The 15000-nt window shown below is 47.2% G+C and overlaps 1 protein-coding gene across 2 annotated transcripts in view; it reads right to left on the bottom strand.

Annotated features, from left to right (window-relative positions):
* Nucleotides 1-5987: 5987 nt before the first annotated feature.
* ARCN1 (archain 1 coat protein complex I subunit delta) overlaps nucleotides 5988-15000 on the bottom strand; it is a 41211-nt gene continuing 32198 nt past the window's right edge. For both annotated transcript variants that reach the window (XM_085852260.1, XM_085852265.1), the window contains 3 exons: nucleotides 7711-7819; nucleotides 7276-7483; nucleotides 5988-6792 (listed from right to left, as the gene is read on the bottom strand). In XM_085852260.1, coding sequence (XP_085708386.1) covers nucleotides 6703-6792; nucleotides 7276-7483; nucleotides 7711-7819 — 407 coding nt within the window. In that variant the 3' untranslated portion in view covers nucleotides 5988-6702. The remainder of the gene's footprint in view (nucleotides 6793-7275; nucleotides 7484-7710; nucleotides 7820-15000) is intronic.

The raw sequence follows: 15000 nt of genomic DNA, 5'->3' as shown, positions 1-15000 counted from the left end.
CGCGGGTTCTACGTATTCGCGGTTGATAATTTGCGACATGCACCTACATTCAAGGGAAATTGCCCTGCTTATTCGTGGCAATTTTTCCATTTCATGAGCCTTGAGCATAACATTTCTCAAACATATTGTTGTGGTTGAGGAAATTCGCAAAACACCATTCAGGTCCCGTAGGTGAGATATCTCTGTAAGTACATGTGTAGTTAGCCCAAACCCATTGTTTAGAGGGAATAAATGTGATTCATTCGGGCTGCGACCCTTTAAGATAGCCGTTTTTCTGTTCTATCTTTATTTTGAACCAACCACGTCTCAACCGCCATCACACAACAACCACCAACCGCAACAACAACGCCAACAGCCACGACCTTTACCTTCACAACTCGCTCTTGCAAACATCGCATCACCACCATTCCAAGCGTCATCGTGGCCAGGGACCGCCACTTTAGACCCTCCACCACCTTCGCTTCTCCTTCTGCGGCCATTCCCGCACCACTTGTGAACGCCGAGCATCAGGCTGTCCTGGCCTCGTACAGGGCGCGCGCTGACCCACGGGTACAAAGAGCGGCCTTTCCGAGGGGAAGTCGGATCAGGAATGATACACGCCCACTTCTATTCCGTCCTATCAGCAAGCGCGGGGCGATTTGGCCCCGCCTCCAGGCGCGTCTGAGTAGAATCGATATATGCAAATTCGAGGATCAGGGGAGGTTCACGCCCACTTTTCCTCCGTCCAATGGGCAAGCGTGGCTCCGCCCCCGAGCTCATCCTGATCCGGAAATTTGCATATGGGTTCTCCTGCCGTACTATAAAGCGCCGAGCGCGGGGCGAATTCAGTGAGTTTTTGGTCGGAAGTAGTTGGAGGCAGTCGGAGTTTTGGGCTCAGGCGAGTTGGAGAGGTGTGGCGGCGGCGAAGTGTGGCAGCGGCAGAGTTTTGGGCTCGGGCGAGTTGGAGAGGTGTGGCGGCGGCGGAGTGTGGCAGCAGCAGTCAAGACGGGTCTGGAGGAGAGTCGGAGTCTGTCGGGGTTCGGAGTCTGTCGGGGAGCTGCAGAGAGGGGAAGCCGGGAGCGCGGTCGAGGTCGCAGTGGAGTTGCTCGTCGCGGGACCCAAGCAAGCCAGCTATCCTCTTTCCCCAGAGCATCAACAATTCCCCCGTCCCCCCCCCCCCCCGCGCTGAGATAGTGCGGAAAGGGGGGCCCCGTTCCCGCCCCATTCCAAGCAGTGCCAACGAAACCCGCGGAGGAGCGCGGAGTCGGGGAACCGCCGCCATATTTGCGGCTCATCACAAGACGGGTAGGCTCCGCCTGGTCTCGCGCCCACAGACCACGTCTGCCCCCTTGTTGAGGGTGGCCCTTTTCTTTTGCTTTTGAGTATATGTGTTGTCGGCGCCGTCTGTAAAGTAAAACTGTGTAAGTGTTGCCGTGTGCTCGCGTAGTCGGTAGTATCTCTGCATTGTTGTGTTTCTTTTGTTGCAATTGCTTTTGGTGCATAATTGTTGTAATTGTATATGTGTGCTATCCGTGTGCCGCGGAATAAATCTAAATTATGGTGAACTGTTTTTCCCGTTTTGCTTCGTCTTTTCTTTAAGTGAATCATCATCTTACTTCACGTAAAGGGTTGGTAGTGGGCTAAATACGCCCGATAATTAATCGGAACCGTCGAGGTCAACGATATAACACCGCTCGGTTATCCCGATAGTACGGAACGGGTCGCTTAAAGTGGCCCGTGTCCGAAGTCGACCTGCGGCGAGGTGCGATCGCCCGGTCTGCCCTCCGTGTGGGTACTTAGGGAGGTCGAATTTGGCGAACAACCCTATCCCACGCGGGGGGCCGATTGGCACGATCGTGGTGAGGCCGAAAGGCCCACCCGTGACTAGTTCCCGGCGTTAGTCCGAGAGGGTCACGACGGAATTGTCCGTCCAGTGGGCGACGTGCCGCGATTCGAGTTACGTGGCCGCTCGCACGCCGGCGGGCGCGAATTCGCAACAATATTGTTACGGCTGTGGAAATTCGCAAACCACCATTCAGGGCCTGTAGGTGAGATATCTCTAAGTACATGTGTAGTTAGCCCCAAACCCGTTGTATAGAGGGAATTTATGCGATTCATTCGGGCTGCGACGCTTTGAGATAGCCGTTTTTCTGTTCTATCTTTATTTTGAACCAACCACATCTCAACCGCCATCACACAACAACCACCTTAACCACCACGCCAGCCATTGTCACCAACTACAACCACGCTCCAACCCTCAGACAACAACAACGCCAACAGCCACGACCTTCACCTTCACAACTCAATCCCGCAAACATTGCATCACCGTCATTCCCAAACGGCACCATAACCATCAAACCACGACCGAAAACCCTCCACCACCTTCAGCTCTCTCCTACGGCCATTCCCGCACCACCTGTGAACACTGAGCGTCGGGCTTTCTTGGGCCCGTTCGGCGATTGGTGCCGAACGCACCGAGCCGCGAGCGCAAATAGCGGCCTTTCCGAGGGAGAATTCGGATCAAGAATGCTACACGCCCACTTCCCCTCCGTCCAATTAGCAAACGTGGAGCAGCTTGGCCCCGCCTTCAGGCGCGTCTGTGTGAAATCGAGATATGCAAATTCTAGGATCAGGGGAGATTCACGCCCCCTTTCCTCCGACCAATGGGCGAGCGTGGCTCCGCCCCCAAGGTCATCCTGATCCGGATATTTGCATATTGTTTTCTCCTGCCGGCCTATAAAACGGCGAACTCAAGGCGAATCAGGGGAGAGTGAGTCAAGTCATCGGTGTGGCAGAGAGTCGAGTCGGGTGGCGAAGTGAGCGAGTCGAGTCGAGTTGGGTGGGCAGTCAGTCGAGTCGGGGGCAGAGCGAGTCGAGTCATCGGGTGGAGAGTCAGTCGAGTTGGGTGGCAAAATGATCGGTGTGTCTTCGAGTTGGGTTCTGGAGTCGGCTGAGAAGGGTTGTGGGAAGAGGCCAAGGAGCTCGGGTCCGAGGCGAGAAGGACGGCGGTCGGCGACGAGGTCGCGGTGTAGGATCGCTCGGCGCGGGACCCAAGCCAGCCAGCCATTCTCCCTCCCCCAGGGCATCAACAATTCCCCCTTTCCCCCCGCGCTGAGATAGTGCAACAAGGGTGCCCCGTTCCCACCCCACTCCAAACGTCGTGCCAACGAAACCCGCCAAGGAGCACGGAGTCGGGGCACACTCCCCCCCCTGGTCTCGCGGGTCTGGCCGCTCCTTCAGGTCACGCGCACATGTTGGCCTACAGGCCCGTCTGCCCCCTTGTCTATGAGGGTGGCCTCTTTCCTTTGCTTTTGAGTAAATGTGTGTTGGCGCCGTCTGTAAAGTAGAACTGCATAAGTGTTGCCGTGTGTGCGCGTAGTCAGTAGTAACTCTATGTCGTTGTTGCTATATGTCCATTTTGACTGTTTAGCCTGGTGTTGGTGCAGTGGTTAGGGCAGCGGCTTGGGATCAAAAAGGTCCTGAGTTCAAGCCCCGTTGGGCCACTGAATTAATACACCAGGGGGTTGACTCAGCCTGTCATCCTTCCGAGGTCGGCGAAATTAATACCAGTATACTGGGCCGGTGTATACCCCGGTTAAAATAGGTGTACCATATCCCTGTGTCGTAAGAGGCGACCAGGGTTGCGTCAGGAAGGGCATCCGGCGTAAAACATGTGCCAAATCACTATGCGGATCATACGGATGATCCGCTGTGGCGACCCCTAACGGGAGCAGCCGAAAGAAGAAGAAGAAGAAGAAGAAGATGTGCATTTTGACTGTTTGGCTGTATATATATATATATATATATATATATATATATATATATATATATATATATATATATATATATATATATATATATATATATATATATATATATATATATATATATATATATATATATATATATATGTTTTCCGTGTGCTGGGAAATAAATGTGCTTTGTGTGAACTGTTTTCTCGTTTCGCTTCGTCTTTTTATTGACCCTCCATCCTGCTTCACGTAAAGGGTTCGTAGTGGGCTTAACACGCCCGGTAATTAATCGGAACCATCAAGGCCGACGATAACACCGCTTGGTTATCACTGTAGCACGGAACGGACCGCTCAAGCAGTTCGTGTCCGGAGTCGGCCTGTGGCGTGGTACGATCGCCCGGTCAACCATCCGCGCAGGTACTTAGGTAGATCGAATTTGGCGAGCAACCCTATCCTGCACGGGTGGGCAATTGGCACAGTCGAGGTGGGGTTAAACCTCCACCCGTGACTAGCTCCCGGCGTTGTTCCGAGAGGGTCACGACTGAATTGTCTGTCCAGTGGGCGACGTGCTGCGATCCGAGTTACGTGGCGTCCACACGCCAGCAGGCGCGATTTCGCAACAATATCTTACACGAGCCATGCACAAAGCAACTGGATGTATGTACTTTTTCATGAACCAGGAACCGCCACGAACCGATAGCTTTATCTCCCTTCTCTCCATTGTAACAGACAAAACACCTGTGGATTTCTACCCAACACTCACAGATTTTCATCTCTTTCCACAGAATTTTTGTGAGATTGTCCCTCACATTCGCAGATTTTTCACAAGTTGGAAAATCCCTGAAACCTATCCCCCCCCCCATTTCCCATTGAAACAATGCTCCCACATTCACGGGGTTTTCCTGGAATGCATCCCCCATGAATGCTGGGGTCCTGGACACACACACACACACACACACACACACACACACACACACACGCACACACACACACACACACACACACACACACACACACACACACACACACACACACACACACACACACACACACACACACACAAAAGTATGGGGACACCTACTCGTCCAACATCTCATTCCAAAATCATGGGCATTAACATGGAGTTGGTCCCCCCCCCCCTTTGCTGCTATAACAGACTCTACTCTTCTAGGAAGGCTTTCCACTAGATGTTGGAACATTAGATCTGGCTCGCAGTCGGCGTTCCAATTCATCCCAAAGGTGTTTGATGGGGTTGAGGTCAGGGCTCTGTGCAGGCCAGTCAATTCTTCCACACCATTCAAGTTCTCAACAAACCATGTCTGTATGGACCTCACATTGTGCACGGGGGCATTGTCATGATGAACCAGGAAAGGGCCTTCCCCAAACTGTTGCCACAAAGTTGGAAGCACAGAATAGTCTAGAATGCTATTGTATGCTGCAACGTTAAGATTGTAGGAACTAAGGGGCCTAGCCTGAACCATGAAAAACAGCCCCAGACCATGATTCCTCCTCCACCAAACTTTACACTTGGCACTATGCATTCGGGCAGGTGGCGTTCTCCTGGCATCTGCCAAACCGAGATTAATCCGTCGGACTGCACATGGTGAAGCGTGATTCATCACTCCAGAGAACACGTTTCCACTGCTCCAGAGTCCAATGGTGGTGAGCTTTACACCACTCCAGCCGATGCTTGGCATTGCACATGGTGATCTTAGACTTGTGTGCGGCTGCTCGGCCATGGAAACCCATTCTATGAAGTTGTTGACGAACAGTGCTTGCGCTGATGTTCCTTCCAGAGGCAGTTTGGAATTCGGTAGTGAGTGTTAGAACCGACAGATATTTCCACGCAAAAGGGTTCAGCACTCGGTGGTCCTGTTCTGTGAGCTTGTGTGGCCTACCACTTTGTGGCTGAGCTGTTGTTGCTCCCAGACATTTCCACTTCACAATAACAGCACTTTCAGTTGACCGGGGCAGCTCTAGCAGGGCAGAAATTTGTCAAGCTGACTTGTTGGAAAGGTAGCATCCGATGACAGTGCCACGTTGAAAGTCACTGAGCTCTTCATTACGGTCCATTCTCCTGCTAATGTTTGTCTTTGGAGATTGCATGGCTGTGTACTTGATTTTATACACCTGTCAGCAATGGGTGTGGCTGAAATAGCCCAATCTACTCATTATAAGGGGTGTGCGCATGCTTTTGGCCACAAGTGTATGTCACACTTGATCACGCTTTGACAAAAAAGAAATCATGAATCGTCAAAAGGTTCATATGATTTTAATAAGGTTTTTTTTGTGGGAAAAGTAATAACTTTGTCTTAACACAAGGCATCCCGAACAGAACCATAAAGCTTGGATTCTGGAATTTAATTCAAAGTAATTAATTTTACCCTCAGCCACCCCTCCCCACAACTCGATCTGGTTTCTCTCAGCCAGTAAAGATGCCTCTTCTGTACATCTACTTGTAAATGTTAGCACAGAGTGCAAAAGTGAATTGGACTTCTGGAATCCCTTTTTCTCTCCCTCTCTCCCTTTCTCTCCCACTCCTCCCTCTCCTCCCTCTCCAAATGAGCTCTCTTGTACTCCCCAACCCATCCCTCTCAGATTCCTACCTTTATACAAGTCATCCATTACAATCAGCCCACTAGCCAAAAAGCCTGCCCTCCATTAAAAAAGTGAAAAACAACAATGGAAAAAAAGAGGAAATGGGGAGGGCCAACCAGTCCAAGGTGATGAATAGCCACCACTGGTTGAGAACAAGCAGCAACCACTCAGAGCAGTCACCAAGAAATATGTTCCCACTGTACAGCTGGTTTGCAATCACACACCTCGCATCTCTACACCCTCTGATCCATGTTCACTGGGACTCTGTTTTGCAAATTACCCACCCATGTCACTGGCTTCCCAATCAGGCCAAGTTCTCACCCACCCACCCCTCCACACTTTCAATAAATCTCCTTACCTGCCCAACCCTCTCTCAGACTATTTCATATTTGTCAACCGATAGAGACGTTTCACTCGAGAACTTCACTGGAGCACCAGAATCCACCAAGCAGACACTGGACACCTGACAAGAAAAAGACAATGACAATCATGGCTATGTTGGCATAACTACAACATCAAAGCAGCCCTTCTTCATTTGTACAACGAAAATAAGAAGAAAAAAACAAAAACATCACTGCTTTCTTGCATTAATGATTTCTATCTCTCATCATCCGAAAAGTTTATCCAAGACCGTGTTGGTAACGTTTTGAAACTCACGTGACTATGTGAAACACACAGATTAATGCATTCCCAGTGATCATTCTAACAAAGTTTCAATTCGTGTCTGTTTCTATCTAGATCAACCCTTTCACATTTAAAAAAAAAAGAAGTAATTAAAACATACAAACACTTTGCCCAATTCAAAGTGGTAAGCAGCTTCCACTCATGCTCTTCACCTTACAACCCGTTTCTCAACCTTCGTAAACTGAAGATGCTAATTTTTCTCAGTTTTGTATGTAGTCAAACAATTACAAGCTCCCATACAAAGGACGTGTTTGCCACGTACCCCAATGTTACAGAGGATCTGTGTGCTGCTGAAGGACACGGTGATTGGAAAGAAGTCTGTGGAGCAACCGCTGGCAACAGAAAACTCAAGGGAGCCAGAGCGTGCACGATTGTCTACAAGCGGAAGGAGCCATTCCAGCTGCCCACGGCGGGCATCATGTCGATATTCACCATCTACCTCCGCAATCACTGGTACTCCAGCACCGGAACTGTAACATTAAGCACCAGCATAATGCAAGCTATCCTTTCAGTTAGGCCCAAGATCTTCAACCCTTCTCCCCTTCACACTGAACTCTTCCAACTCCCAATCCCTTCACATCCCACATTTTTGTAAATCGTAATCTCTTCCAAATCCTGATTCAATTTCTGGTTCTCCTCAACCTCACCCTTCCCTTCACAATACCCCCAACAGAGACCCCTCCCAGTTCCTCCTCACGGTAGTGGGATGCAGACAGAGACATCTCGAAGCTCCAGGTCTCGTTCTTGCAGCTCGTACTCGATGTTAACATCGCAGCCAGGTGCATTTTCTGATGGCCAGCAATTAACTACAAGGAAAGGAGGGACAGGTTACTCTAACTTGCATAATGCACATAATTAGAAATAAAGTTAAAGGAGTGTTGTTCATTAAAGTTGAAGATATGAACACACCGTCACCGAACCAATTTTTCCCCCCTTTACAGGAACAAGGCTCAAGGTAGAACTGACAGTGGGATAGACATCAAGGGAATGAACGAACAAGAAAAGAGGAGAGACAGGAAAGAAGGAACCACTGAAATTAGCAAATAAGATGGTCGGGTTAGGAAAGGTTCATGGGGGTCAAAAGATCAAGGGACAGAATTGGGGTTGAAAGGAGATGGTGCACTGCTTGCTTGAAGTCCAGGAGGGGAGAGTGAGACAGTACAGCCTCTGGAAAGAGGTTCCACATATGGGAGAAGTGAGGAATAAAGGAGTTGAGATGCACACTCAACCTGGATTTTGGGGAGTTTAACCAGGAGGGGGTTACTGTTGGAACACAAGCATTATTTTTATAATAATGGTGCGAAGGCACCCTTGGTGCGGAGGCATTATGTTTCCGGGTTGTCCGTCCATTCATCCGTCCGCTCGGATTTTCGTTTAAGCGATAACTCAATAAGCAAATTGTAGAATGTCATCAAACTTGGTAAAAAGGTAAAGTAACACAGGGCAATTAAGTGATTAGATTTTGGGCCAGATGTGATAAAGGTCAAGGTCAAACTCTGAAATTTTACTGTTTATGCCCTAACTCAAGAAATATTGGACAGAATTTCAAACTTGGTACAAAGGTAAAGTTAGACAGGACAATTAATTGATTCGATTTTGGGCCAGATATGATAAAGGTCAAGGCTCAAATATGTCAATACTCAAGTGTTTGTGCGGGAGAGCGGAGGCATACCCGTCGACTGCGCACAGTCGAATTACTCTAGTTTTTGTATACCTTGTCGAGGCTCGCATGAGAGCTAACACACAACGCACAGCAAGGGGGACATGAGACAAGAGGGGTGGGAGTGAGAAGGACAAAGCAGCGGGGAACAGAGACATTAGGAGATCTGTGGAAGGGAGAGGGATGGGGCAGGGAACACGGGGGAAACAAGATGGACATTACAGGGACTTTCAGGAAGGAAAGCAGGGAATTTGAAGGAGAGGGGTTTGGGGTGGATTAACGGGGGTAGAAAAGATCAAGGATTTTGATGGTGGATGATAAGAGGTGGTGGTCAACAGCTGTTTTGAAGGCCTGGAGGAAAATTTGGATTCAACAGAGTGAGGGAGTTTATTCCAAAGGCGAGAACAAAGAGGAATGAAAGAGTGAAGGTGAGCAGTGATTCGTGATTTTGGTAGTTTTACCAGAAGGGGGTTGTTAGCGGATCTTGTGTGCCCTGCGGAAATATGGTGGGGACAAATCGCAAACAGCTGTGGGGGGCGAGACCGGAGAGGAGACGGTAGATAGAAAGACCACCGACCTGCCTGTGTTGAGAGAATGAGAGGCCCAAAGACTCAGCCTCATCGTGGGAGATGCCATTGATCCGAAATGCCTTGGTTACCACAGCGTGAAGCCGAGAAAGGTGGGAGGCAGGAACACGAGCCCAGAGGGGAGAGCAATTCTCCATCAGGCTGCGGACGAAAGCTTTGTATGTGGTCAGGAGCTCAGGTGGGCCAAGGAAGGACTTTGCATGATGGAGGATTCCCAGTCGATGACTGGCTTTGGAAGCCAGGTTGGAAATGTGGCTTTCCCAGGAAAGGTCATGTCAGATAGCGAGACCCAGAAGCTTGAAAGAAAGGACTTCTCCCAGAGGATTGTTGAGAAAGTGGATGGGGGTTTTTTAAACGGCCCTTTCGGAGAGACAAAGTGAGAGTGTGAGATTTGTCAGGATTGAAAGACATGTTCCACATGTTGGACCAGTTTGTGATTTTATCCAGATCTGCAGTGAGCAAAGAAGTTGCTGCTTGCCGGTCTGAGGGATGACAGATGGTATGGCAGAGGGTGAAGTCATCAGCAAAGAGAAAAAGAGGATTTTCCAGAGTCGGAGAGATCATTGATGAAAACCAGAAAAAGAACAGGTCCCAGAACGCTACCTTGAGGAACTCCAGCCTGGACAGGAAGAGGGGATGAAAGAACTCCATTTAGGGTCACACGTTGACTGTGACAGGAGAGGAAGTCTGCGAGCCATGAGTGGCATCCATCTCACCCTTGAATTTCAAGCACCTCTCTATGAAGACATGTGAAACCCTTTGAAGATATGTGACTCATTCTGCTTTATCCCAAGTGTTCTCTTTCACGCATCTTAAACTTTATCGTATTTCCCCCGCCTTGCTTCAAAACAAACAAATATTTTTGCTCAGAGAAAAATCATGAACTCATTCTGCCTCCTATTTCTTTCCTTGGTTCATTCTTTATTTCTTACTTTCTCATTACCTCCCAATTGAACCAACATTCCTCATAATTGAATCAATTTGCTTCTTACTTTTAAAAAAGCCTTTAATAACATTTTATAATGTCTCATTTGCCTTATTTTACTAAAACCGCAAGTTCTTCTTCTCCATAACTATTTACTGTCATGAACACCCCACAATGTAATTAAAAGACTAGCGAAAACTAAATCACACAATATCACATGATAAACTAAATCACGCGATATCATGTGTGGCACAATATCAAAAGAGCAACTGTGCGGTGAGACGGAGATGCAGGGTTGTGTATTCCTCCGTGCCAGACTGCGATAGAGCAAGGACCCCATGCCACAATCAGCACATTTTACCACAATAATTAAACTGCGAAAGAGCGAAACCGCAATGCAGAAACCCACATTTGGGGTGGGCCGGCTGTATATGTACAGTATACGATTTGAGAAGTGTGTTTTTCTAAAATTAAATGCACCCCTGAACCACTCAAAGGAATGAGTACAACTGGGGGTTGTAATCAGGAGATGAGGAGGGGGTTAGGCTTAGGCAGTAAACAATTATCTTTGGGGAACATCCCATTACAAGACTTTTAAATGACGTATGAATGGTTATGAGGCCATTCACACATGCGTTGTGTGTACGTTTTTACCAACTCGCTTTTGCTGGCGCAGACACTTTTAACCTGTCGTTGTTAACACAAAAATTTGTAATTAAAATGGTCTTTTTAAACACAATTTTCAGCATTTAAACGAAAGAGTTGCAATTCCAAAATGGTTAACCGTAATCGTTGTGTTCATGGAAGCAAATCAGTCTCAAAAAAAAATATGAACTGTGCATTTCTCATGAGGGACGGACAACACATTGAATATGTCACGTATTGCAATGTAATGCCAATAAACCATTTATAATGTATATTCGCCTATGTTTCCAGACTTTAGGGCCACTATGTAGGTATATGCCTTGTGTCCTGAGTTCAAATCCCGCCCAGCTGTTGAATGAATACCAGGTGGGGTTAACTCGGCCTGTCATCCTTCCGAGGTTGGCAAAATAAGTGCCAGCATGCTGGTATACTGTGTTGGAGTGGTGACCCGTCCAGGATTGTGCCCAATAGCAAATGAGACTGCTTAAGCAGCACCAACGCTCAGCACAGAGTATGGTCCCAATGTATGCATGCATGTATGTATGTATGTATGTATGTATGTATATAGTTCAAGCCTGGTGTTGGCCTAGTGGTTAGGGTGACTGGTTTAGGATCCTAGGGTCCTGAGTTCGAACCCCGTTGGCCACTGAATTAACACCAGGGGGTTGACTCAGCCTGTCATCCTTCTGAAGTCAGCAAAATGAGTACCAGTGTACTGGTCCCAGTGTATGCCCCGGATAGAATAGCTGTTCCATATCCCTGTGTGTCGTAAGAGGTGTAGTGTAGTTGATAGTACAAAAATCATGCAAATGATACAAGCATCAAATTTGGAATTTCTGTTCTGCAGGGCTTTCTGATCAAATTTGCCCGATTGGCCATTAGAAAATCCAAATTTTGAAAAATTTGAAGAAAAAAAAAAAAAAACTTCAAAAAAAATTTGAAGTCACAGCTGCCTGAAATTCTTGAAGCACAAGTGAACATCCCAGACAGAGAACCAAGGGGAGATGCAGTCATCATTGATGGCTCAGCACTTATCAATGCCCTCCCTCCACGCACTTCAAAGATATTTGATGACTACGCTAAAGAAGACATCATCCCAAAGGTGGAATCCTATGGTGCCAGGTACGAGAGGGTGGATGTAGTGTTTGATGTGTACAAGAAGTCGTCTGAAGTCTGAGGCAAGGTCGAAAAGGGGGCAAGGAATCAGATGAAGAATGACAGGAACCAGTAAGACCCCAAGTAACTGGAGAAGCTTTCTTCGAGATGACAGCAACAAGACTGAGCTGTTTCACTTCCTTGCGGAAAAGATGTGTGAAGCACAGACGACAAACACAGTCATTGTCACAAAAGGAGAAGATGCCATTAGCAACACAAGGAAGTCACTGGATGCTGTGTCTCCATGTTGTCATGAAGAAGCTGACACTCAAATATTTGTACACGCCAGGAATACGACAGATGGTAGCAAGTCCATTATCATTAAGGCTAATGACACGGACGTACTAGTCATAGCAATAACTGTACTGCCATCCTTACAGGAACGACGTCTTGAGAACATGTGGATTTGCCTTTGGCCAAGGAGCCAATGCGCAATGGATTCCAGTCCATGAGGTAGTTTCTGCAATAGGGCCTGAGAAAGCTAGAGGGATCCCATACTTCCATGCGTTCACTGGATGCGACGTCGTGTCTGCCTTCTGTGGTAAAGGGAAGAAAACTGCATGGCAGACTTGGAACGTCTTTGATGATGTTTCTGAAACATTCACCAATCTCAGCCAGCATCCAATTTTGATTCGCGATCTTGACTTTTTTAAAGTTTTATTTTTTTTTTTTTTTCAAATTTTTCAAAATTGGGATTTTCAAATGGCCAATCAGGCAGATTTGATTCGAATCCCATGGAGAACAAATGTGATGCTTGTATCATCATTCGCACGATTCCTCTCAAAAATTGCTGTTATCTGCCCCACTAGTGACCAGGGTTAGCGTCAGGAAGGGCATCCCGCCATAAAACATTGCCTCAAAAAGGGAACAATGATTGCATGGAGCCCGCAAAATGCTAACCCCTGCTCAGCGGGGAAAGATAGTTGTAAAAAGGCTGTGTGTGTGTGTGTATGTATATATATATATATATGTATATATATATATATATATATATATATATATATATATATATATATATATATATATATATATATATATATATATATATATATATATATATATATATATATATATATATATATATATATATATATATATATATATATATATATATATATATATATATATATATATATATATATATATATATATATCCCTATCACGATTTGTTTGGTACTCTGTTGTATCAGAATTCACTTTTCCTCTTCTTTAAAAGACTGTTTTCAATTGGACTTTTCCTTCATCCCATGTCTAAAAAGTCCAACTGTTACAACGTTTCGTTTCTCCATTCTCTCAGTTCACCTTTATTACATCCTTCATGTAATATCCTTAATCACATCTCTGACTTAAAAAAAATTTAAACTCCAGTTTGCAATGCATGTTCGTGTTCCATCAATTGTCACTTTTTTCCAATCTCAGTGCCAATTCACCCCAACTCCTTCCATCTACCTCCTCCTAACCCCTCACCTGTTATACCACCCTCCTTACCCTTCCCATCTTCCCCCTCATCCTACCTCCGCTCTTAGCTCCTCTTCACTGTCTTCTGCTTTCGTATCAGCAGCTCCTCGGATGTCCCAAACTGTGTGGTGTTCTTACATCTGTGGTCTCCATTCTAACCGAACAGATATCTCACTCTCTCAATCAGTACATTCAACATTTCAAATATGCTTTTTCTTTCTTCTCACACCTCCCCCTCTTCCCAACCCCTCAAATATTGTACCTCCCCCTGACTGCTTCTTCACCATACAAAGTCTTATCCTTCCCCTCTACCCACCTCTCCCATCACCCTCCGGAGTCTGGCCCCTTGGCCATGCCTGCTCACATCGTCTCCCCTCTCTTTCAATGTTTCCCTCTCAATGAAATCGTCACACTCTTCCCCCTCCAAGCTTCCCTCTCACCTTTCTCAAAAACTCCCCCTCACCCTTCTCCCTCAACTCTCCCCTCTCAAAGTTGCCCCCCTCACATTCACAAAGCTGCCTCCTTCCCCTGCCCTCTCTCCCTTCCATGTCATCTCTCCACCTCCTCCAATTTTAACTTCCCTCTGCCCGCTATCTTATTACTCCCCACTGTTCCTCATCCCAGCACCACAGAGCCTTTTCTCCTCCTCATCCAGCCCTCTCTCCTAGTTCTTCTGTAATCCCACACACACTATCACAATCTCTCCCTACCTCCCCCCACTCTTCCCCTCCTCCCTCGTCCGACCCTTCGCCTCCCCTCCCCAGCACCCAAAGCCTCCTCCCCTCCACCTTCCTTAACAGTGTGGACCTCAAATATCTGGGGCCTTTGCTCAAACCTGACAGATCTTTCCACACAGGTTGCCACTGACAAACCATACAATCTGTTCCACAGAAACTTTCCTCCCTCAAGACGTCTCTGACTCCCGAGTTACTCCCTCCTCCGGTATGACAGACTTGAGCCTCGTCCTGGCGGCAGAGTTGCTCTCTTCATCATAAACTCTATTCCTCACTCTCCATGCACTGCCCTCACTCCCCCACACCCCCAGGAATACCTCTGGCTTCGGCTTCCCTCCACTCCCACTTGCTTATGTGTGTGTTATCCCGTCTACCAAACAGTGATGACTCCATTTACACCTCACTCACCATAAACATGGACCAACTTCTAGCCTCTCATCCCAACTCTCTCTTCCTCATGTGTGGTGACTTCAATTGTCATCATGCCAGTTGGCTGGGTGTGAGTACCTCCCTCACCTGCCATGGCATTTCAGCAAAAGACTTCTGCGACTCATTAGGACTGACATCTGTCAACTTCCCGACCAGGATCTCAACCTATGGTACTCCATCTCTTTTGCATCTGATTTTCACAAATTTCCCTGAAAATATCTGCTGTTCTTCTTCAGCTCCAATTGGTTTATCTGACCATGTGCTTGTCAAAGTAAACATCTCTCTAGCTGTTATTAGAGAACCACCTCAGTGCTGTCGAGTCTGTCATTTAACTTAGGCCGACTGGCAAGGTCTTCAAGCAGCCATCAAACTTCTAGACTGGTCTCCCATCTCT

This window comes from Eptatretus burgeri, chromosome 2 (assembly GCF_056783735.1).
Source record: "Eptatretus burgeri isolate ZD-2024b chromosome 2, Ebu_testis_v1, whole genome shotgun sequence".
Classification (NCBI taxonomy): Eukaryota; Metazoa; Chordata; class Myxini; order Myxiniformes; family Myxinidae; genus Eptatretus; species Eptatretus burgeri.
This window is presented reverse-complemented; position numbering and strand designations above follow the sequence as displayed.